At 40.6% G+C, this 25,963-nt stretch overlaps 1 protein-coding gene across 9 annotated transcripts in view; it reads left to right on the top strand.

The window, feature by feature from the left end:
- The window catches only part of LOC110538899 (opioid-binding protein/cell adhesion molecule), a 564,414-nt gene that overhangs the window by 329,141 nt on the left and 209,310 nt on the right, over positions 1-25,963 (top strand). For 7 of the 9 annotated variants that reach the window (XM_090192536.1, XM_090192538.1, XM_090192537.1 and 4 more), the window contains exon 2: positions 20,786-20,876. In XM_090192536.1, the coding sequence (XP_090048662.1) occupies positions 20,786-20,876 (91 nt within the window). Of the gene's footprint in view, positions 1-20,592; positions 20,877-25,963 lie in introns of those variants that run through there. The other 2 variants (XM_036937612.2, XM_036937609.2) reach the window with 1 other exon arrangement.

The following is a 25,963-nucleotide window of genomic DNA, read 5'->3' as shown; positions in this document are numbered from 1 at the left end:
AGGACATCAGGGATAAATTGTAGACCTGCACAAGGCTGGGATGGGCTACAGGACAATAGGCAAGCAGCTTGGTGAGAAGGCAACAACTGTTGGCGCAATTATTAGAAAATGGAAGAAGTTCAAGATAACGGTCAATCACCTTCGGTCTGGGGATCCATGCAAGATCTCACCTCGTGGGGCATCAATGATTATGAGGAAGGTGAGGGATCAGCCCAGAACTACACGGCAGGACCTGGTCAATGACCTGAAGAGAGCTGGGACCACAGTCTCAAAGAAAATCATTAGTAACACACTACGCCGTCATGGATTAAAGTCCTGCAGCGCACGCAAGGTCCCCCTGCTCAAGCCTGCGCATGTCCAAGCCCGTCTGAAGTTTGCCAATGACCACCTAGATGATACAGAGGAGGAATGGGAGAAGGTCATGTGGTCTGATGAGACAAAAATAGAGCTTTTTGGTTTAAACTCCACTTGCCGTGTTTGGAGGAAGAAGAAGGATGAGTACAACCCCAAGAACAATATCCCAACCGTGAAGAATGGAGGTGGAAACATCATTCTTTGGGGATGCTTTTCTGCAAAGGGGACAGGACGACTGCACCGTATTGAGGGGAGGATGGATGGGGCCATGTATCGCGAGATCATGGCCAACAACCTCCTTCCCTCAGTAAGAGCATTGAAGATGGGTCGTGGCTGGGTCTTCCAGCATGACAACGACCCGAAACACACAGCCAGGGCAACTAAGGAGTGGCTCCGTAAGAAGCATTTCAAGGTCCTGGAGTGGCCTAGCCAGTCTCCAGACCTGAACCCAATAGAAAATCTTTGGAGGGAGCTGAAAGTCCGTATTGCCCAGCGACAGCCCCGAAACCTGAAGGATGTGGAGAAGGTCTGTATGGAGGAGTGGGCCAAAATCCCTGCTGCAGTGTGTGCAAACCTGGTCAAGAACTACAGGAAACTTATGATCTCTGTAATTGCAAACAAAGGTTTCTGTACCAAATATTTAGTTCTGCTTTTCTGATGTATCAAATACTTATGTCATGCAATAAAATGCAAATTAATTACTTAAAAATCATACAATGTGATTTTCTGGATTTTTGTTTTATATTCCGTCTCTCACAGTTGAAGTGTACCTATGATAAAAATTACAGACCTCTACATGCTTTGTAAGTAGGAAAACGTGCAAAATCGGCAGTGTATCAAATACTTGTTCTCCCCACTGTAACTGTCGACAGAGAATTTTCTCCTAAATATCCACTGGGCGGTGAAGAGACATTTTTCAAATGTGTGCAGACTCGTTACAACTTGAGCTTTAAGCACAAAGTGATTTAGAGAAAAGTGGCCAAGAAAAAGTGATCTTAGTTCAATTCTATGAAATTATGTAGTATTTTTTCATGTTGAGAGTTTTAAATCTGGCTGAAAATATAACAGCAATGAGATTCACACACAAACAGGAAATAGTTCCTTTGTCTTGATAGGCCAGAGAATGTGACACGTCACTCCCTATGCAAATGTTGAGTTTGAAACCTGACACTTCAAGTCAGCTCCCCTGGGAGAATGGAAGCTGAGAGCAGAGAGATGGGGCTCTGACATTATAAGACACAGAACTTATATGGTTGCAACTCTTATCAACACTTGGCAAGTCTTAGAACTGTTTTCAAATGTATATCAAAATGCAACTGAAATTGATACTGACTTTCTGTGTTGGTGCCCACCACTTCTGTTTACAGTACCTTATTCAAGACGATGGATTTACCATCTTTAAATTGCATATGGAAAAGAAAGATAGGGTCGCCTTAAATAAATTCAAGCGAGAATTGGTAATCTTCTATATCCCCTCAAGCCTCCTTTCTGCAATCAACATTGTGCAATGATATACCAAGAAACCAGTACCTTTGGTCCCTCTATATCTGCTTAAAGGCAGTTAGCCCTGCAGACTTTCAGTTCCTTTAAGTCTTTGTCTTGTGCAGGTGAGTGATCACTGGAAAGGTTTTGGTCCCATTGCACTGGTGAACTAGTTAGATACGTCACAGCTACACCCTGTGTTTTCGACTGGCATGTTGTGTATATAGAATGACAGTGACCACCTCTCTGCTTCTAGGCTTTCAAATGTAGAATTGGGGCTCCTGTGCCTGAACTGAGAGGATGACTGTACTTCTGACTATTAGAGTGACAGGAGCGATATCCAATTCAATTACTTTAGGAGACACTGGCTACGGCTGGGATGTGTCTAGAGGCTAACCCCTATAAAAGATCAGCTTTCCCTTGCTCAGCTGTGTCCTCACTCCGCCTCTGGTACCTGCTACTACTAACCTAACTCGCTCATAAATGCAGATGGCAATTTTCTTTTTGATCATTTCAAAGTGTTCCTTATGCACAAAATCAAATGGATTCCTGTAGTGTGAATGATATGGAAGAAAAGATAAGTAACGTCTCTTAGTCTCGTGGAATATATCAGAAACGAAAGTGGAGCGAGAGTCAGAGATTGAAGAGTAAGGGGTAACTGAAGAGTCTTGGAAGCAGATCGATCAGGTCTGATGGAATATATCTCGGGTTATTCAGGTGGTTTCACTATGTCATTAAGACAGTGTTTACTGTCAGCGTTGTTAGGGATCAGGTCGGCAAAGTTGTTTGGATTGGACAGGATTGTGGCCTGATCAGAGGAGCATAGCCCCTGACTGATATATGAGTTTTCTGTGCTGGACTCACACCCTGGGCTGACTTTGTTACCATATTTATTGTGCCGGGATTGCTGACGACTGCCTTTTTCTTCTAATTGAACATCATCCGACCCAATTCACCTCATTCTCGTGAAAGAACCAGCCAAGAAGTTTTTAAAAAACAGGTCAAGGTTGTGGGAAGTGGTGCGCATTTAGCATATTGAGAGAGTGGAGGAAATAGTAAATCTTCCTTCAAGTTATTGCGAGTAATAAAGTTAGATTTTTTTTTTAAGATGCTGTGGCGCATCTGCAGTTAGTGCTGCTCCCTTGTCAAACAAAAAATTGCAGTGTTTTTCTTCGCCCCGAAGCCTGACATTAAAGGCTCATGTCTGGTATCAGTAGCAGCACCCCAGTGGTAGACCTGCTGTGGTTTATGCATTATTAGTGGGGGGGGGGGGGGGGGGCAGAGCTTGTTATCTTTGCTACATGTGTGACCTCCCCCTGGAAACTCCTCCTGTAATAACTGCTCAGTGTGAGTGCTGAGTTTTTGAAACATATCCGTGGTTCGCCACATCAAAGTGTCTGTACTGATACTTTTACCCCACATTTAATGTTTGATGGGAAGATCTCATGAATTTCCTCTCCTTATGTAATTGAAGGGGAGCGAGGGAGGGTTTATAATTCACCAGATGACATGAACACATTAGTGTTTTTGTTGATGAGAGGGGCAATATTTTATCCCTAATCAAAGAAAACATATAGGATTTAGTAGACAAAAATAGGGGGAAAAAAATAAGGAAAAAACGATTGGTATTATTTGTCTTGTACAATGTTCTCATACTGTGTCATATTTCGATGAGTCAAGCAGACACTCTACGGTAGACCCATATCGTTACACTGATATGCTTATGGCTGTAGCAATTATTGCACATATGGCTTCAACAATTGGTGTACCCTTCATAATGTTGTTTACATTTGCCCTTAAGCATAATGATGTGGGGTAGAATATTCAATTCAACATTTATCTAATGTAATAATGTCAGTAGCTTATCATAAAGTAATTCCAACGTTTTAACTGTTTATATACTGAATGTACCTGGCTGTGAAAAGGGGTCAGGATAAGAGTTGCATTTGAATCCTGAAGCAGCATACGACTCTCGTGTTTCTGCATCCTGAAATGGTTCAGTGTTATACTGTTGATGTTATCAGTTTACACAAAATTCATTGTGAAATTAACGCAAGAGCACTGCTGATCACTGGGCCTCGTAGACATTACGAGATAGTGATGACCATGAAGAGGGAATGAATAAACACTCAATTTTCTTGTTGTTGGACCTCTCCCCAGCCACAACCATATTTGTGGCCACTTCTTATTTGATCTTCATGTAAACACCTTCCAATGTTCACATCCTCCATCTAGTCTACTCTGTACCCAAACCCATGGCTAGCAAAACGATGGTTTAAGATGGGTTCAAATGGCTTAAAGTGCAGATTGGCCACGCCACACAAAATGTCCTGTGAAGCAAAGGCCCTGTTCTCAGTCCGGTCTGTATCAGTTGTAGGCAGCTTGTGCTCTATGCAATATGGATTTGAACCATCTGCCGAGGGTTTGAGCTGCTCCTCCCCTGTCTGCCTCTTGGGCTGACATCAGAGGACAGGACAGTGGAATGAACAGGCTATGTAGGCCACTCAGAGCATTCCATCTGAGTATCCAAGGTTGGGAGTACATTATGGAGGCTTTGCATTTCTGGCTGTCTGTTTGTTGGCATATTATCAAGAGCCACGGCCATGCAGTGGGAGATATAAAACAGGGATCAATATGTTTATGATAAAAGTTTGTGCAATACACCGAGACAATTAATTTGGTCAGGATGCTAGCTGGCTAATTTGTTCACACAGTCGTTAGCTACGTTGTCGACATTTAGAAAGTTTGCATAGAAAATAGATGTGAAAATTACCTGCTATCGTGTGTTTCCATTGGTCTGTCTTATGTCAATAAAAACAACTGGAAATAATGACATCACAAAAAATAGTTTGAAGTGTTTCTATTATCAATTTAGGCAAATTGCGCTTTAATAAATTGCCGACAGCCTGTATGCCCTCCCACCTATCGGTTTCATATCTCAAGTAGCCCGCAAAAGCCAGCATGAATAGAATGTACAAATTTACTAATACATTTCATATTCTAATTATTCTCATGTGCCAAAGTATCCTCATGGTCCTCAACAATATTTTGGAGCCATTTTGACATTCAGGCTCTTGAGCAGTAAAAGAAGCAGGACCAGAAACTATTTTATCAGTCTGTTTTCCATCGAGTGCTGGGTAGATTGTAGGTGGCCATTTAATCGATTTTTTTGTGTCTATATTTTCCAGTTATTTTTCATTTCCTCTTGGTTTATTTGTGACAGTAAAAGAGTATGGATGATGATTTATGTCAATAGATTTTATGTCTGCTTCTTCTAAAGTCTCCCAAGGGTTGTGCCAAAGAGAATATAAAGCTTAAGTGTCTTCAGTTTTGAACTTTTTGAAATGTAGTGTTATTTTTTCATTAGCTAGAGATAAGGCTTCAAAGGAAATCTTTAAACTACTGAAGGTGTGCGTTAGTGGTGAGTAGTAGTATTAGTATTAGTAGAGATAGCAATGAGTTAGGGTTAAATGCATATGCGTTTCTTTAGGATACATTAAAAGAAGCACCAATTTGTGCCATTTACTACTATAGTTGGCAGTTAGCCAAGTAGCCCAAGTACAGGCTGAGGGCACACATTACCGCTATTCTGCAGTCCTGTTTCCGACTGGTGTTATTTACTGAGAAACAGTGAGGTAATAACAGTGTTCAGATTTAATGGAAGATGTTTAGTTGTGTGGGAGTTATTCCAGTAGGCTTTTGCCTCCAGATGGGGGTTAGCTAACCTTGGTTAGGCAGCCTCCATATAACCTGCACTGTGAACTGGCATTCATTTTACAGTAGGTATAGGTATGAAATCGACTCGAGAGTCTGGGCCCACTTGTCCCCTATAATCTTTTTCACAGTGGTGAAATGGAACAGGATAGGAAGAAAGTATTTTCCCTCCAAGGCTTGTCAAAAAGCTCTCTGAGGCACAGCAACTTATCAGAGGAGTTTACCACCATGTTTTGTTTTTTACGTGAGAGGGCAAGTAAAGGATGCTATCATATGAGGTGAAAGAAAAATCTGTTGATGTGGTATAGACTTAACTAGCCATGGGACACACACCCACTCACACACACACGCAGACATCCATGCACACAAACACATACCCAGCCCAGCTGTGCATCTTCCCGCTGGTTCGTCCCCTCCAGAGAACCCAGGTGACACCGGGAAGCCACGACAACAACCCTCAGGGTAGACATCGCTGTCTCATGTCTGCCACACTTGCACCTAATTCCTCCTGCGCGTAATGAGCCACTTGATCATCATGCCACCTTTGGCTAGATCAATGCAGAGAGAGAGAGCAGGGAATGGAGTGTATTTCCCCTGCTGAGGACTCCTTCTTATCAACAAAGCATAGAGTTGCACAATGGGCCAGGCTGACCCCAATGGCTTCATGTACCGTTGTGGATCAGTATGAGAGGAGACAGCGAGAAAAGCCAGTGGAGGGTGTTAAGTGGTGGAATGCAGGGAGAGGTTATCTCTGAGTGTGGGGATTTGAACTTTCTAACACTTCTGGTTTAAAACATCCTTCATGGTTCAAATGAGTTTTGTGAATCCTCTCAATCACTCTAGCCAGCATCACTGTATTGCTCCTACATTTGCTGGAAGTTGAAATTTGGTTACAGCAACTAAATATAGACCAATACATATAGTTTTATGACTTTGTTGAACAAATTGTGAAAACATAATGGCACTGAGTGTCAATGAAAAAATACATCGTTATGACTCGTACTACTGAATCAATTACAGTATGACACCATACTGTCTGCTGTCCACTCTCTTTAAATGCCAACTAACAGCTATTCAAATTTTCCAGCTGTTTCTATGTCAGACAGAGATGTCCTTTGTACTCGGCTCATAAGTAAAACATTTCCTTTCACAAGGGAAAGGTTAACTTTTGATGTCACTGTATGTAGTCTATTGAAATGGCATGCCAAGACCGCACAATGACAGGTGTAATAAAGGAAAAATTATAGCTGCTGAATATCATAAATAATTGGATGCCTAACATCTGCTATGACATTTGTTCACTTTTGATTGCCAAACAATGGCATTCGTTTTATAATTGCCGTGCTCACGACTGAACTCGTCATCTAAACGAACTTGCTCGCCAATACTACCTATAGCTCAGGGTAATCAACTATCTTACACAGTAAACAACTATCTTGATGTGACAACAGTGAACTCATATTGAATGGAATTCGGAGGAGAATATAGAGTTGAAGTTGGAAGTTTACATACACCTTAGCAAAATATATAAAACTCAGTTTATCACAATTTCTGACATTCAATTCTAGTAAACATTCCCTGTCTTAGGTCAGTTAGGATCAACACTTCATTTTAAGAATGTGAAATGTCAGAATAATGGTAGAGAGAATGATTTATTTCAGCTTTTAGTTCTTTCATCACATTCCCAGTGGGTCAGAAGTTTACATACTGTTACGGTTTTCTTGGTGAGAAGGAGAGTCGGACCAAAATGCAGCGTGTCGATTGCGATTCATGTTTATTCAACAAACGAAACACGAATCTAAATACAAACACTACAAAAACAATAAACGTAACGAAAACCGAAACAGCCTATACTTGTGTAAACTAACACAGAACAAGGACATCAGGACTCTAAGGACAATCACCCACGACAAACTCAAAGAATATGGCTGCCTAAATATGGTTCCCAATCAGAGACAACGATAAACACCTGCCTCTGATTGAGAACCACTCCAGACAGCCATAGACTTTGCTAGATAACCCCACTAGCTTTAAAACTTCCTGACTGATGTCTTCAGATGTTGCTTCAATATATCCACATAATTTTCCTACCTCATGATGCCATCTATTTTGTGAAGTGTACCAGTCCCTCCTGCAGCAAAGTACCCCCACAACATGATGCTGCCACCACCGTCCTTCACGGTTGGGGTGGTATTCTTCGGCTTGCAAGCCCCCCTCTTTTTCCTCCAAACATAACTATGGTCATTATGGCCAAACAATTATATTTTTGTTTTATCAGACCAGAGGACATTTCTCCAAAAATAACAATCTTTGTCCCTATGCGCAGTTGCAAACCGTAGTCTGTCTTTTTTTATGGCAGTATTGGAGCAGTGGCTTCTTCCTTGCTGCGCGGCCGTTCAGGTTATGTCGATATAGGACTTGTTTTACTGTGGATATAGATACTTTTGTACCTGTTTCATCCAGCATCTTCACAAGGTCCTTTGCTGTTGTTCTGGGATTGATTTGCACTTTTCGCACCAAAGTACATTCACCTCTAGGAGACAGAACGCGTCTCCTTCCTGAGCGGAATGATGGCTGCGTAGTCCCAGGGTGTGTATACTTGCGTACTATTGTTTGTACAGATGAACGTGGTACCTTCAGGGATTTGGAAATTGCTCCCAAGGCTGAACCAAACTTGTGGAGGTCTACAATTTGGAGGTCTTGGCTGATTTCTTTTGATTTTCCCATTATGTCAAGCCAAGAGGCATTGAGTTTGAAGGTAGGCTTTGAAATACATCCACATATACACCTCAAATTGACTCAAATTATGTCAATTAGCCTATCAGTAGCTTCTAAAGCCATGACATCATTTTCTGGAATTTCCCAAGCTGTTTAAAGGCAGTGTCAACTTAGTGTATGTAAACTTCCGACGCACTGGAATTGTGATACAGTGAATCATAAGTGAAATAATATGTATGTAAACAATTGTTGGAAAATGACTTGTGTCATGCACAAAGTAGATGTCCTAACCGACTTGCCAAAACTGTGGTTTGTTAACAAGACATTTTTGGAGTGGTTTAAAAACTAGTTTTAATGACTCCAACCTAAGTGTATGTAAACCTCCGACTTCAACTGTAGATGATTCTCAGGGTTTCCTGTTCAGAAAAATATGATTAGATTTCATATCTACATGGCCATGTAAATACTGTATTTGGGTAATATTGCAGACTAAAAAGCTATACATTCAAGGAGGTTACATATGTATTTCGGTGAGACCTTGTTGTCTTGTCCCGATTCCATCTGGTAGTCACAAGGTTAACCACAGTAAATGCATAGCCTTGACCCTGGGCTCGTAATAAGTATGTCCAACATACCTCTGCACACTCACCGGCATTCTGCCTCCACTGCGAATAACCAAGGTTACTGTGTAATAGCTACTATAGTCTGTGAATTACTGGAATTGTATGCATGTAGAGCGAACAGTGCAAGCATCACAAAAATGCCTTTGAACATAGAATAAATTTGTTTAAAAAACTCATATCTATTCCATTGTATATTCAAAAGGATGCATTTTTTTCTGATAGCACTTCAGTAATCATGTCATGTCACATTCCACGAGTTGTCTGCACTTGTTTTTAATGACCAGCAGTGATATAGTTTTTTTTTTACCTGTTTCTAGTGCTGAAGAGACAAACAACTTGAACATTCATGACATTGGCTAAGTTCAGAGAGTAGGGTATTCAATTGCATATTTTGAGTCGGAAAGATAGCAGGCTGAACCTGATAAGCCCAGAGCCCTTGGAATGTTAAACGATTTGGTGATCAATAAAATACCTTATATTTGAAAGAGCTAATCCCAACATTTTAGCAAAGGTTTCTCCCATGGAAGCAAACATATCACTAATCAATCAATCGCTCAATATTTTCCGCTGCTCGGCAAAGGGGCCCCGTGACATTAACATAATCGTAGATGGTAATAAGTACAAGGCATTTCCTTAATTCCAGCAAGATTCAATTTGTCCACATTTAATTTGTTTTAAATTGGTAAAAAGCATGTTGTAAATCCAATCTCCATACCAAGTAATTGCTGCCGAAACTCTCTCTGTGTGTGCTTGTGCATGTGCGCACGTGTGCTGGTTTCACCACATAAAGTAGAATGACCTACTAGGGAAAACGTAATCTGGCAATTTCATACCTGGCATTTTAAGAGAAACTACTATGTATAGATGTAGGATCTTAATTTCACCTATATTGTAACAGTAAAAAAATTATGCAGCAACAGGATTTGAACGTTTCAGCTCTTTGCTTCCTCTTTCTGAGAAAGGTCCACTTTCTTTGGGAGAGATGGCAAATGGAACTTAATGATGGGATATATGGATGGTGACAAAATTAGTTTATTTTTTTTGTACCCACACTACTGTAGGAGTTGAATGAGTCTGTTCACCCTGGGGAGTGGAGCTGTAGAAAATGGCAAAATGGCAGTAACTAAAATGGACAGAGGCTAAGAAGGGATGAATGAGAGTGGGGTTTAAATGCACCTTGTGAGAGACAAATGTATATCCAAGAGGTAGATGGGACGCTTCGAACAACGTAAGCACAGCTTTTGAAAGAAGTGCTCCAAGATACAGTACGTTATCTCCCTGCCGCACTGAAAAACAACCTTTTCACTTGTTGTTGAATTGGCCTGTTAATGAACTGGATTGCATTAATACACAACTTACTTGTGGTTTCACAATCCATTTGAAGCAATTTGTTTTAATATAAAGTACTTGATGAAGTGGGAAAATTGAATTTCAATCAACTGAATGTATTGCAGTACAGTCATAATGAAATAATGTAGAATAATCTGTCACACATCCGACTGTAGCTGAGGCGCAGGAGATGACGAGCAATACTGTAATGGAATGAAGTGTCCACGTACTCAGGATCACGGCACACATGTCATTTTATTAGGCTAAGCTTTCGGTCGCAAGGCCTTCATCAGAGCATGCTTAGCCTAATTATATGACTGTGTGCATTGCACCTGCGTGTGTGTGGAGACCTCATTCCATTACAGTATAGTCATAATGAACCACGTAATCAGCTATGATTTTGATCATTATATCACTACCATTGTTTTGTTGATTAGCTAGACCACCCAATTTGGCATTTTACATATTTGAGTGGCTATGCTTGATATTTAAGCTACCAATGCTAAATATCAGGGCAAAATAAAAATGCACCAAATTAAAACTTCGCAATTTATTTGAACAAGAGTTATAGGTAAAATTTTCTTAGATTGAATGGATTATTCCTCATTAAAACCATGAATAATGAACGGGTAGCAGCTCATGAAGTTGTCTTGCTGTTGTGCTGACGTGCATTAGACATAATGCACGTCAGCAATATTATGAATAATAGATTAAAATCATAAGATTAAGGCCATAAACATATAATAGCTCTCATTGTACAGTAAATACTTTATGATACAGTAGACAAGGTCAACATGAAATCTAAGGTACTACGTCATATTTCCCTTATGTTCCTTAAATAAAGCACTGCAATTAAAAACAAATACAAATAATAATAATAATTAGCTTTATCGGGATGATAAAACATTTTCAGTGTAAACTTAAATGACTAAAACCAGATATAAAATATGTAGAACAGATAATGGAGCAATATACAGTTGAAGTCTGAAGTTTAAACTAGTCTGAACTAGTTTTTCATCCACTCCACAAATGTAATGTTAACAAACTATAGATTTGGCATGTCGGTTAGGACATCTACTTTGTGCATGACACAAGTCATTTTTCCAACAATTGTTTACAGACAGATTATTTAATTTATAATGAACTGTATCACAATTCCAGTGGGTCAGAAGTTTACATACACTAAGTTAACTGTGCCTTCAAACAGCTCAGAAAATTCCAGAAAATGATGTCATGGCTTTATAAGCTTCTGATAGGCTAATTGACATAATTTGAGTCAATTGGAGGTGTACCTCTGGATGTATTTCAAGGCCTACCTTCAAACTCAGTGCCTCTTTGCTTGACATCATAGGAAAATCAAAAGAAATCATCCAAGACCTCAGAAAGAAAGTTGTAGGCCTCCACAAGTCAGGTTTATCCTTGGTAGCAATTTCCAAATGCCTGAAGGTACCAAGTTCATCTGTACAAACAATAGTACGCAAGTATAAACACCATGGGACTACGCAGCCATCATACCGCTCAGGAAGGAGACGCGTTCTGTCTCCTAGAGATGAATGTACTTTGGTGCGAAAAGTGCAAATCAATCCCAGAACAACAGCAAAGGACCTTGTGAAGATAATGGATGAAACAGGTACAAAAATATCTATATCCACAATAAAACAAGTCCTATATCGACATAACCTGAAAGGCCGCTCAGCAAAGAAGAAGCCACTGCTCCAAAACCGCCATAAAAAAGCCAGACTACGGTTTGCAACTGCACATGGGAACAAAGATTGTACGTGAAGCACGAGGGTGGCAGCATCATGTTGTGGGAGTGCTTTGCTGCAGGAGGGACTGGTGCACTTCACAAAATAGATAGGCATCATGAGGTAGGAAAATTATGTGGATATATTGAAGCAACATCTCAAGACATCAGTCAGGAAGTTAAAGCTTGGTTGCAAATGGGGCTTCCAAATTGACAATGACACCAAGCATACTTCCAAAGTTGTGGCAAAATGGCTTAAGGACAACAAAGTCAAGATATTGGAGTGGCCATCACAAAGCCCTGACCTCAATCCCATAGAAAATTTGTGGGCAGTCCTGAAAAAGTGTGCGCGAGCAATGAGGCCTACAAACCTGACTCAGTTTCACCAGCTCTGTCAGTATGAATGGGTCAAAATTCACCCAACTTATTGTGGGAAGCTTGTGGGAGGCTACCTGAAACGTTTGACCCAAGTTAAACAATTTAAAGGAAATGCTACCAAATACTAATTGAGTATGTAAACTTCTGACCCACTGGGAATGTGATGAAAGGGGCGGCAGGGTAGCCTAGTGGTTAGAGCGTTGGACTAGTAACCGGAAGGTTGCAAGCTCAAACCCCGTTCAAACCCCCGATCTGTCATTCTGCCCCTGAACAGGCAGTTAACCCACTGTTCCTAGGCTGTCATTGAAAATAAGAATTTGTTCTTAACTGACTTGCGTAGTTAAATTAAAAGATGAAATAAATAATTCTCTCTACTATTATTCTGACATTTCACATTCTTAAAATAAAGTGGTGATCCTAACTGACATACAACAAGGATATTTTACTAGGATTATATGTCGGGAATTGTGAAAAACTGAGTTTAAATGTATTTGGCTAAGGTGTATATAAACTTCTGACTTCAACTTTATTTTTTGAAGAACAATCACCAAAATGAAAAATAAACAGTCAGGGAGAATCAAGAATTCCCAAAATATCATGCCATTTTGTTGGCGTCACTCAGATTGCATAAGCATGGCATGGTGTAGAATTGCAGGAAATTCACTTTAAAACTGCACATGATCTCTCAGCCCCATGGCAAATCTGTTGAATTGCAGGAAATGTGGTTTAATACAGCAAAATATTCTATCTGCGGCCAAGAGGACGCCCTTTAAAACCACACCATTGGCCACTCCCACTACCCCAGACATATAGAAAGATCAACGGAAGTGAAAAATGTGATTTTAATCATTTTCAAATGGATGGTCCGCAGACATTACATTTAGTGTTATTATTGGTTGTCTCAGATTTCCCAAGGTGAAATAAATAGTTCTGACAGCTTTACTACTGCATTGGCAGGGCAGCTATGTGTGACCCCTCTGTGTTATTGCTAAGGGAGTATAGGACGACCAGTGGTCTTAGATAGTAATATCCATCCAGTCATATTCAGATTTCCCTATTTCACCCAAGAAATGTACTGTGCAGCAGTCAAAACATAGGCCTGGCATAGACATGATCCTATTGTGGCCACAGAGAAGATCAAAGGTTGCAGATGATGGTAACGATCATGGATTAACCAACAGATGAAAGACTACTAGAGCCTTGAGTCAAGGCAGTGACAAATACCACCATCCTTTCTGTTCACCCTTGGAAAGAGAGAGAAAAAGAAAGCGAGAAAGAGCAAGTGAGTAAGAGAGAGAGAAAAAGAGAAGGCAAGCCAGTGAGAAAATTGAAGAGGGATGTGGGAAGCAGGTAAATCAAAGGGGGTTGTGTGGATTTCCTAAACCAAACAAGTTGTTCCAAGCGGTGTGTAATTCACTCCACAGATGATGGGTTTTACAGCCCTTTTGCCTGTATTCTATGCAGCGGTTATCTGTAAATCTGTCAGCGAAATAATAAATTCCATTCCCCCTCTCCATAATCTAATTTGCCTTTGGTGCCAACGGTGCATCAAATGCCTCTGACTTCTTCTCCGGTGGCGGAATCCTGCACTAGTTGTCTTGGCGCTGGCTGCTGTCGCTGCGCCGACGGAGCCTAGGAGTAAATCTCACCTGTCCCACATGAGCCGCTCCGTCAACTGCCCCAAAAAATCCATTATCTCGGAATGTTTTAAGGGCTTAATGGAGTCCTTATCTTTATTTTGCACTGGGAAAAATATTAATTACACAGCGTAGGAAAAGTTCCTTGGTTATCATCACTCCCCCTCCCCCCACATGTACTCTGTCTATCTATGCTTTTCAGTGCTGAATGCAAATGTTTTGTTAAGGCAGGTGTCGACTCGTGCCGATGTGTGTGTTTTCACAGTACTGGTGGCTGCCAATCATTGTGTCTGTTCTTGCACATCGCAACCAACCTCTGAACACAGGAGTTACTATCAACGAGATAAGGGAAAATAACAAGCATGTGAATGTCGCTTCTGTCTGGCAGGGTAGTTTGCTAGAAACCAAGGTGAGGATTTTTGTTGTTGTGTGTTTTCCCCTTCTCAGGGCGTGGTGTGACATTTCTCGACAAACCTTTGGAGTGTTGTAAAGGATAAAAACATAATTGGTACTGTATGCTGAGATATCTATGGTGATGTATACATAGGAGATTCAGAGATCAAGCAGTATACAATTTCCCATTGTGTTCTTCTCCATAACAAGCCCTTTCCTACAATCCCTTGGTCTTAATAACTTTGTACTTCCTTTCGCATTTCACTGAAGCACTTACAGGCTAGAGCAGGGAGGCAGGCAGCATCCCTTCAGTAAGGCGAGTGCAAATGAAACCCCATAATTACTAGTCACATTGAGAGAGAGAGAGAGAGAGAGAGAGAAAGGACACAAAAACAGCATTGTTTTTTTTTTTTTTTTGTACTGGAAGCATAGCTAACACGTCTGTGGATGCTGTGAATTCAATAGGAGTAGGCTCATTACAGCACAACACTTGCATCCTCCACATTGGCGGGGTTTCCATGGTGATTAAGGTCTTACAACCTGGTCTCAGAACATTTTTGTATTATTCTGTACGTAAATCCAAGACACTACATTTATGTATGATATGTAATGTTTCGTATGGCATATATTCATTTGTGGATGTCCATCACCAATTTTGTATAATATGTTATGAATTGCAATGTGTATTACATGTTACAAATTTGCAAAACATACAATATGTTACAAATTTGCAAAACGTATGATATTTACGAATTCTAGGTAGGTGACTAGGTGGCTAACGTTAGCTAGCTTGCTAAAGTTAGCTAGGCTAGGAGTTAGGGTTAGAGGTTAGGGTTAAGGGTAGGGTTAGGGGATGGGTTAGCTAAAAGGGTTACGGTTAGGGTTAGGCAAAGGGCTCGCTAAATTAGTACGGTTAGGGTTAAGGGAAGGGTTAGCTAACATGCTAAGTAGTTGCAAAGTAGAAAAAAATGTAAGTAGTTGAAAAGTTGCTATTTAGCTAAAATCCTAAAGTTGTCTGTGAAGAAACTCGCAGCCTTTGGGTTGCTAGACATTCACGTTATACGCCCACCCATCAACCTCGACCAACCAACCTCCTAAGTAACCATCTGTCTTATGTAACCATATCAAACCTAAGATATCATACTGAATAAATTTACTTGCACATCATCATCTGCTCATTTATCACTCCAGTGTTAATCTGCTAAATTGTAATTACTTCGCTACTATGGCCTATTTATTGCCTACCTCCTCACATATTGTGTTATTGACTGTACGCTTGTTTATTCCATGTGTAACTCTGTGTTGTTTGTATCACACTGCTTTGCTTTATCTTGGCCAGGTCGCAGTTGTAAATGAGAACGTGTTAAATACCTGGTTAAATAAAGGTGAAATAAAAAAATAAAATGGAGTGTCTCGGGTGTATGAACAGAATAATACAAAATGCTCTGAGACCAGGTTGGGGCTCATCACATTGAGGTTAAAAAAGGAGAAATATGACAAGTGGGTAATTATAAGTAATATTGCAGAAGAGGTGAGATAAAGAAGAGGAAAATGTGGTTTGGTTTAGAGCTTAATGAAGGGTTATGGTATTCTTAGCAAGAAGGTAGAAAAATAACTGTGGTGGTGGGCTTAAGCAACAGCCACCTCATCTTTGATGTTGAGGTCTTATCAATTGACCGGTAAAGCGGTCCATACTTACACCTCTGTCTTTCATAAACGGTGTACTCAGCCGTTTTACTTCAGATCAGTTCTGTTCAGATGAAATCAGCTGTGTTTTCTGTGAAAGGCTTATGGTTGGTTCTGTGAAAGTGTCAAGGTTGGTTCTGTGAAAGGGTTCACTTCTGGACTGACTTATGTTTTCTTTTTTCCGTCTGACTTCTCAGACTACCGAGTGAGCTCATTTGGAATACTTTCATAAACCCACTGTGTTATTATTACAGATACAGAATGACACAGCAAAGGAGCTATGTAACAGCATTCAATCAAAAGCACATTAAAGATGATTGACGAATCAAAGTCGGGGAATTGAAAAGGGAAACACAGTGAACCAGATGGCCCTGCGCTGCACATACACTTTTCTACTTTATAAACTGTGAAAGAGATGTAGAAATATATATTTTTAGATGCCTTATGACTGTGCTCCATATTCATTGGAGACGGCTATGTAAGGCCTACTACACATGTTATGAGTTAGCTGACCATGACTCCATCTGCATGAACAAGAATGATGACAAACAGTGCACTACTGTTGGAAAATGTATTTTAACTCACAAAATTAAGTTCTAACAAAACCTTACCAAACTCTGTGTTTCTGTGTCTTTGATAGTCAGAGTGAAATGAACTAGGCGTGAAAGCAGCTAAAGTTTATATATCATTATGGGTTCATGATGGTACATTATTAGTGACAGAGAGCAGCTTTTTCTCCCTCCAGAGGGAAATCTCGTCCAAGAAGATGGTATTTTGTCCATGAGAATAGAACCCTATAACGAATAGCCATGTGCACAGTCCCGTCTCAAGCGGACACTTTTACAATGATCTACTGCAAAAGCCCTTAGAACAGCAAAACGTGTTTATTAAAGTGCAATCGTCGAGGGAAACAAACCTTCGAAGCGGAGCAGCTGTTGTGTCGCTGGATGTCGCTCACCCTCAAAAGTGCTGAGGTAAAATAATCACACACACACATCCTCACAATTCTCATTAAGCTGGTTCTCCCCTAATAGTCCCAGTATAAATCTTCTATTGCCTCTAAGGCTGCGTTTACACAGGCAGCCCAATTCTGATCTTGTTTTTTCTTTCGACCAATCTGTGAAAAAGAGCTGATCTGAAAATGATCTGATGTGATTAGTCAAAATACCAATAAGAGAATATCAGAATTGGGCTGCCTGTGTAAATGCAGCCTTAGACTCGATTAAAGATACAGCAATAAAGTCAATTTTCTTATCAGCGCGTTGGCAACTGCATGTGAATAGATTCAAAACAGTACCAGGCTACATATTTTTTTTTTTTTGTGGTGATGATGCTTGCTTGACTGCCCATGCTGGAGACATGCAGCACTGCGGTATTGAGTGTTTCAAGAGATATATGAGATATGCTCCCTATAGAATGATATACTGTACAGAGCGCAGCTATTCTCTCTTCCCACACAACTGTCTCGCAGAGACAGATTCAAACGAAGACACTTTAGAAAATACATGTAACTCCCGCCTAACCTGTGGTCAGGTAGAACGCATGTTCATCTCTCAAAACGAGTTGGTGCTCATACTGCCCAATACCTTTACTGCCCCCACACTGTGATGGCTGAATATAGTGTCACTGCAAAGTGCACTTAATCTGCCTTCCGTAATCTGCCTTGCCTTCCAGTCAGGGAGACATTACCAAGGGGTGATAAAGAGGGGTTCATCGGCATCAATCTTTTTATTAGAAACTAATGGTCTCTTCCACTTCCAACATGTCCACCGGCCACCTTGAGCTATAGGGCCTTCTCTCTTGTTGATTTCTTGAGCCCCTCCTATGATTGAGATCTGGGAGATGACTCCATCCCTGTGGGGCGGGGCCACACCATCACATTCCGAATCCCGAGCCACTTAGAGTCCCTCTCCAAAGCCACAACCACCGTCTTCTTCAACAGACTCCTTTTGGTGACTGATGCCTCTCTGGACATTTTTCACGTCTTGTTTGCTTACTCCTAATTTTAGTTATTTTCCTGGAACTCAAAACTCTAGACGAGCATATTGCGGTCGCGCACCTTTCCGGACGCTCCAAAAGCAATTCCAGTTATTCCACACTATGGGAAAACTCAGTAAAACATTCAAATGTACTGTATTGGCTTTTCAAAAGATCTAATGGGAAGTAATTACACTGAACAAAAATAAGCATCATCAGCCGGGCTAATGACCATGGAGGACCTTCCCCTTTTATGACTGGCCCAGACAGAAGTACAGACTGACATACACTTAGCTGCCACATAAATTACTTTACATGAACTGTGACAGACTGTGTATATGCGTGCCTTTTGTTGAGGACCTAAAATAGGCTAGATTAAGCAAATTGCAATCTATTGTTCACTGAGTTTCAATGGCTCCGATGACATATACTGTATGTGGTAAATATGTTTGCGTGTATCACAAAGGATAATTTCTACTTCAGGGAACATTTTGGGTTATAAACATAATCAAGCACACCCAGCTTTTATAAAATGGCTGAAAATAAATATTTTTACTGACTCATAGGACTGATATCAGCAATAAATATGGTAAGAAAGTTGCAATCGTGTATGCCTTTACTTTAGGTGCTAAAACTATATGAAACCTATTTGTTTGTTTAATAATGCATAAAGAAAGACATTGAGCAAGTAGTTAGTTGTTGAATGGTATTGATAATGTACAAAAGCAAACTATCCACCCAGTGGTAATTGCTCATTGCATACCTGCTACAGTAATTGTTCAACTATGTGGATGTGTTTCTGTTCCCTGATTGGTGGTTGTGTCCATATAAATAGAATCTCATTCTGTGATTGCGTCATTGTGATTGACAGACACAGGGTCATGTTCAGTAGTCACAAAATGGAGGTTGTAACTGCATTTCTACTATAAAAACACTTGTTTTTGGTTTCAAAGTGTTTCCTGTTCCATACTTTTAATAATGACTGCCTATAATTTAATTTGGCCATCCTTAAAAGATGGGCTTAATGTGTATAGGAGAGTCTTCCACAAAATAACTGTCGTTGAACTGCACATTTTTAGGGACCTACCCTTCACACTCATTTAAACTTTGGCTGCACAAATTATTTTTAGGAATCAATAATGGAACTCCTGGAATGATGGCTCGCTTAGGCTATATAAATGCACTGCTATTAGGCCTCCCGAGTGGTGCAGCGGTCTAAGGCACTGCAGTGCTTGAGGCAACACTACAGATTCGGGGTCGATCCCAGGCTGTGTCGAAGCCGGCCGCGACTGGGAGACCCATGAGGCGACGCACAATTGGCCCCAGCGTCGTCCGGGTTAGGGAAGGGTTTGGCCGGACGGGATGTCCTTGTCCCATCGCGCTCTAATGACTTCCGTGGCGGGCCGGCCGCCTGCATAATGACACGGTTGCCAGTTATACAGTGTTTCCTCCGACACATTGGTGCGGCTGGCTTCAGGGATAAGCGAGCAGTGTGTCAAGAAGCAGTGTGGCTTGGAATGGTCGTGTTTCTGCGAATGCATGACTCTCGACCTTCACCTCTCCCGAGTCCGTACAGGAGTTTCAGCGATGTGACAAGACTGTAACTACCAATTGGGGAGAAGGGGTAAGAATATAAATGCACTGCTATTAGATGATTGACACAAATGTAATAGCCAGGGGTGTGAAAATACATGTTATGAGTCATGGGCAGTATATTTAGTCCGCATGCCTTCATCCACACCACCAAAACAGTTGAGTCATACCCAGCAATTTCACTTCAATTTCCCAGATTCAAGGTTTGAACAATATAGTCTATCTGTAGGTCTAGTCTATAGCATCTGCATCAAAACACACACAGTTGATCCATGTTTACAATTGCATCCTTGATTAACAGTAATGTCCACACACCTGTACAGAGCTATTCACCAAGGTCCCTGCTACCATGACAACCCCCCCCCCCCCCCCTCCCTCTTCTTGCCAGAGTTCTTACTGTGAGGGGGTTTAGCAACAAACTCAAATTGGTGGTGCATACTTGCAAAGATAGGGAAAAATAATCGATTCAATGAACCTGATACTGGTTTTTGGTTTTGAGTGAAAATAGAAAAGGATATTAGTGCTGCTATCCCTGCCTATTTGAAATGTGCAACAAACCCCAAGTGCTGAAGGGATGGTGGAGATCACTAAAACTATATTGTATAGAGTCAATCACAAGAGATAATCAATCATGTGTGTTGTTGTTTGTGCTCTCTTCTTCGGATTTGGCACCAGTGGTGTGTTTAAGTTTTATCACGTCATCTCAACCGAAATACCTGTTTTAGGTTTGCTCTGCGTGCTGTCCACGACCGCAACCGTTAATTTTCCATGAACGTGAAATTGCGCAATGTCATCATCAATACAAGTATTTGGACCATTCGGAAAGGAAAAGTAAACATTTCCATGCGAACTGCGGAACAGAATGGAACAGGCTGACAATATATTTTGGAGTGCGCAGTAAGGATAGCTACCCTCTTGCATAGATTATGCTGTACCTGGAAAACATATTTGGATTAACAGATGAACAGTAGGCTATTAACTAACCCGCGCTCGCTCCACAGGACCGCTATACGCATTTGCCTTTTAAAACAACGGAAGCATTGTCTCGACAAGCAGTGGGATTTATAAACCGAAGATGGGTATTTGTGGATACTTTACCGTGTCTTGGAAGTGCCTGGTGGTTCTGTCTTTCAGACTGCTGTTTCTTGTCCCCGCAGGTTTGCCTGTCCACAGTCAAGGGGAATCCCAAACCGATAGTAAAGTGATGGACAATATTACCGTCAGGCAAGGCGAAAACGTCTTTCTCAGGTAAAACACTTTCTTATTATTCTTACACTCACTATAAAAAGTTGTATTAACTATGAGTCCAACGTTGCTTTGCCAATTTAAAGTATAATAAGAGTGGTTTATGTCTGATTAAATGATACGATTCTAAATGTTGGCTGTGCTTATGATGGAACTAAGGTGCTTATGATGGAAGAAGCTCCTATACAGGCAAGTGCACAGATAGGACTTTACCTTTGCACATGCTCATGCTCATTTGCACTTCCAGTCTCCAAAGTGCTGTTTTGGCTGGTGGTATAATTTCCCCCAAAATATTATTTTTAATATTTATTTTGTCATTGTTTTTCAGAACCCACTGCCCTCAAGTCCTATTGACACGGTCAAATTCGCCCCCCACCCAGTCCATTTGTTACACCTGTTGATTACGCAGGGCCAACTCTAGCCTTTTGGGGGCCCTAATGAGATTTGGTTGGGGGTGCCACCGACTATTGAACATTTTCCAGTACCTTGAGAATTTTCCAGTATCTATACTGTTTTCTTAGAAGTAGTAAGCAGAATCAATATAGGGTTAACCATTAGACATATGTAAACAGAATCCATGTGATTGTGCAAAGCTGGATCAACACAGGCCTGGTCATTCAGGGTCTTGTGAAGGCCTTTGGATCGTCTACCTCACAGCAAATAATTTTAGTGGCCCCCCTCTTGACGGCGGAGATATTTTTTTTGTTTTGAAGTTAATTTCCTGCAATTTTACACAGAGGTGGCACCACAGGTTCAAAAGATGTATTATTATTATTATTATAGATAGCTTCCCTTTTCATCTGTGCTATGACTATAGGTCTGGGGGTTTTCTTGTCGGGTCATGTGAATTCTAAACTCTCCTGACCTGAGGCTGAAAAACACTTTCAAACTACCACAAACCTTGTTGTAATTCATTATGAATCTGGTATCAAAAGAGCCAGAGGACAACTTCAATGGACAACATACTCTGTGGTTTAGTGAACTCCTATGGCAGGGGTGAGCGTTATGCAAAGAATGGTTACAGTGTATTTTTAAATAGTAATTTCAGTCTTTACACACACACACTGTTAAGCAGTTGCCTTGACAAATAAAAAAGAGACAGGTTTCAGTGTAGAAAAGTATTAGTATTATTCATCTCATTACAGTGCTCTTCTGCATTTATTCATTCTGGAAGCTTTATGTAAGGCAGGGTTACATTTAACACTATACACAGTAGACTTGGTAGCAAAGTATTTTTTTATGTGTAAGTAATAATACCACTAACCTTGTGTTGTCCTGATTGGTTCCCTGGCGCTCACTGTAGGAACTGATTGCCTGTTAAATCTATATATTCAATCATTAAATCAACATTTTAATTGAAAACAATATCCCCGTTTTAATGAAGTAGATTTTATTGAATGTCACTCATTCCATTGCACTCTATTCTAACCTAACCTGCTAGTCGAAAAAGACTGACACCATGGCTGCCTATCATATTTGTGAAAGGTATGGTGGTGCCAGAATCTACCAATTCTCTCTTTCTGCATAAAGCCATCCATTTTGTTATGGTTGGACAAATCTTTTCAATTGATCTGTGCCGACTGCTCTGTGGCGAATTTGTTGATTTTTGTACTTTTATGACAGTGTAATTTGTGCCACAAATATTTGTGAATAATCACCAGCAGTGGAAATATAATAATATGCCAACAAACATTAATGGACTAACAAACTGGCTGACTAACCTTTTCAGGCACTTCAGTATCCATTGGCCTTGGATAGCAGCAGCAGATAATTGCATCTTCTTTATCCTGTGCCAAATACATTTATTCAGTGAGTCTAAATTATTAATATTAGCTGCTGGCTGCATGATTGCATCAACCTAGCTAGCTGAAGTTAGCTAGCTATCTAGCTAGGCTACTCTAAATATAACATTGGTAATTTTGTGACCTAGCTATAGATTGGATAATTCTAGATAGTTTTAGAGGATGACTAAACTGCTTTTATGAAAACATATAGTACCTTGTTTGCCATGAACATTTGTGTTCATTCTTTCATGAGGCAGGCAGGAGAGAAGGGTTTCCACTAAATAACACAGCCACAAAGTCAGATTCCGGCAGGATTCCACATGGTTTCCACTAGCTTCTTTCTGTATAGCCACAAAGTCAGATTCCACAGCCACAAAAATGTTTTTTGGGGTATTAGTTTAAGGTTAGGGTTAGGCATAAGGTTAGCAGTGTGGTTAATGTTAGGGTTAAGGCTAGGTTTAAAATCAGATTTTAAGAATACAAATTGTAGGGATGGGTGTGGTTTATGAGTTTGTGGCTAAGGAAGCTAGTGTTAACCTTTGTGATGACTATTCCACAGACTGAAGAGGAGCGTGAGCCAAGAATAAAACAAGTGCAGAGTCAAGCAACGAGGTGCTGGTGCAACCAAACTTAGTTGTTGAGAGGTGTGGTTTATAGGCCCTGTAAGCTGTAGCTAGAAGACTACTGTGAAACCACCTGTTGCAGCGAGCGTGGGGGTTACTGCTTAAAATCCTAGGGACAGGGTTTTCCTAGACTAGACAAAAGAGAGGAAAGGGAAATTGGGTGAGGTGCTATGTCAAATTGTCCAACAAGAAACGCCTGCTTTCTTTTCCGTTGCAAAAGTTTTTCTATGACATGAACTATTGAATAATGGTGCTTTCAAGAAAACTTGGAACTCTGGGGGGAAAAAAAAGGTCACATCATGATGTCAGTGATCTTCAGGTCGGAAAGTCTGAGCGCTAGAAAGATGTCAGAGTTTCCGACATTGAATTCAGAGTTGGTTAACTGCTCAAAAAGATTTCCCAGTTGTTTTGAATGTGACATATGTCTGATAAACGCGTTCAGTGGTGCAGCTTTGAGTGGTGTGGCGGCGCCTACCAGATTGAAAAGTACTGGGGCAAATGCTGTCTCGCCACATGTTTTCCAGCAGCTCTTATTCTACAGATTATTCCATGGGACAAAGATTATTTTTTTTGCCGTTTTATAGCTAATTTCCTGCAATTCTACCCATTTAGCTTTGGGATGGAGATCATTTTTTGCAGTTTTAAAGCAATTTTTTAAAGCTACAACTGACGCTTTTATTTTAGGTCAGAAAATAAATACAAGTTACACTCCTATTTACTTTTAACAGTTCCTAAAATCAGAACGGATCATGGGGAAAAAAGTGTTTTAGTTACTCAGCTCCGTGGTCTTGGAATTGTCTCCAGCTGATCTTGAAACTCCAAGATCTTATTTCCTTGGAGGAGTTTAAAAGTTTGGTTGAGTCACATGTTACTGAGGAATTTGATTGTCATTAGGACTTCATGCGGTGGTACATATGATAGATTTGTATCTATGATGCTTGTATGTTTCTGTAATTGTAACATACTGTATGTGTGTATGTCACATTTTGTTTATGGTGTGTCTATGTCAGTAAGTTGTTATGTCAGATTTTTCTGAAACATTATTATTCTCTCCTCCTGCTGTCTTGGTTGGACCAGGTGTCTCTTGACAAATAGTTTGTATCTCAATGAGACTAAACTGTCTAAATAAAGCTTTAAAAAATCCCTAAAATTATACATATTTTGCCATGGCTTATGCCATGTTAATATGATATCTCAGTGAGAATGACAAAAAAAAAGTTGTCTACACTAACTACCAATAAAAAAAATTATGCACATTATTCTTTTAAAAATTCTTCAAGCTCTGTCAAGTTGGTTGTTGATCCTGGCTAGACATCCATTTTCAAGTGCTGCTATAGATTTTCAAGCAGATTTAACTGGGCCACTGACAAACATGCAATGTCGTCTTGGTAAGCAATAGTGTATATTTAGGTTATTGTCCTGCTGAAAGGTGAATTTTTCTCCCAGTGTCTGTTGGAAAGCAGACTAAACCAGTTTTTCTAGGAATTTGCCTGTGCTTAGCTCTATTACGTTTATTTTATCTTAAAAAACTGCTGATTCCTTGCCGATGACAAGCATACCCATAACACAGTAGAGGCTATTGACTTGAAAAATTGAGGAGGATGGGAGACCACCAGTATAGGCGCAGACCGCACAGAGATGACAAAGCATGTTTCAAAAATCACCAAAGACTAATTATTTTAACCTAAAGCATTTAATAAAGACATTTATTGTATAATATTATGGGGAATGGGAATGAGAGGGCTACTTACAGTGTTGGGAAGGGATCACAGCAGTGATTGAATGAGGGTATGAGGCATGAATTGAGGTGTTCAGAGGCTTGACTTCAGTGCAGGACAGGGGTTGAGGTGTTCATAGACTTCAGTGCAGGACAGGCTCATCATGGATGGATGGTGTTGTTGGAGAGTTAGTCCAAGTAAGGACTAAGAATAATTTAGTCCAAGCAAGGACTAAAATCATTGATGCATGTTCATCCCATACAGCATGTCAGATCTCTAATGTTTAGGTATAGCCTGGGCTGCTGCAACATTTATGTAATGAGTTTTTACTTGTGTCTGTCCGGAGTGATTTTTAAAATTTTATTTATATACCTGCTGGAGCACGTGCTTCGAGTGGGTGCTGCTATGGTGACCGGTTTGCTGAGATCAGGCGGGGCTTTACCTAGCAGAGACTTGAAGATAACCTGTAGCCAGTGGGTTTGGCGACGAGTATGAAGCGAGGGCCAACCAACGAGAGCGTACAGGTCGCAATGGTGGGTAGTGTATGGGGCTTTGGTGACAAAACGGATGGCACTGTGATAGACTGCATCCAGTTTGTTGAGTAGAGTGTTGGAGGCTATTTTATAGATGACATCACCGAAGTCGAGGATCGGTAGGATGGTCAGTTTTACGAGGGTATGTTTGGCAGCATGAGTGAAGGATGCTTTGTTGCGATATAGGAAGCCGATTCTAGATTTAATTTTGGATTGGAGATGCTTAATGTGAGTCTGGATGGAGAGTTTACAGTCTAGCCAGACACCTAGGTATTTGTAGTTGTCCACGTATTCTAAGTCAGAGCCGTCCAGAGTAGTGATGCTGGATGGGCGAGCAGGTGCGGGTAGTGATCGATTGAATAGTATGCATTTAGTTTTACTTGAGTTTAAGAGCAGTTGGAGGCCACGGAAGGAGAGTTGTATGGCATTGAA

Source organism: Oncorhynchus mykiss, chromosome 12 (genome assembly GCF_057628025.1).
Source record: "Oncorhynchus mykiss isolate SJ-2025 chromosome 12, ASM5762802v1, whole genome shotgun sequence".
Lineage (NCBI taxonomy): Eukaryota > Metazoa > Chordata > Actinopteri > Salmoniformes > Salmonidae > Oncorhynchus > Oncorhynchus mykiss.
Note: the sequence above shows the minus strand (reverse complement) of the source record. Positions and strands in the feature narration are given on the sequence as shown.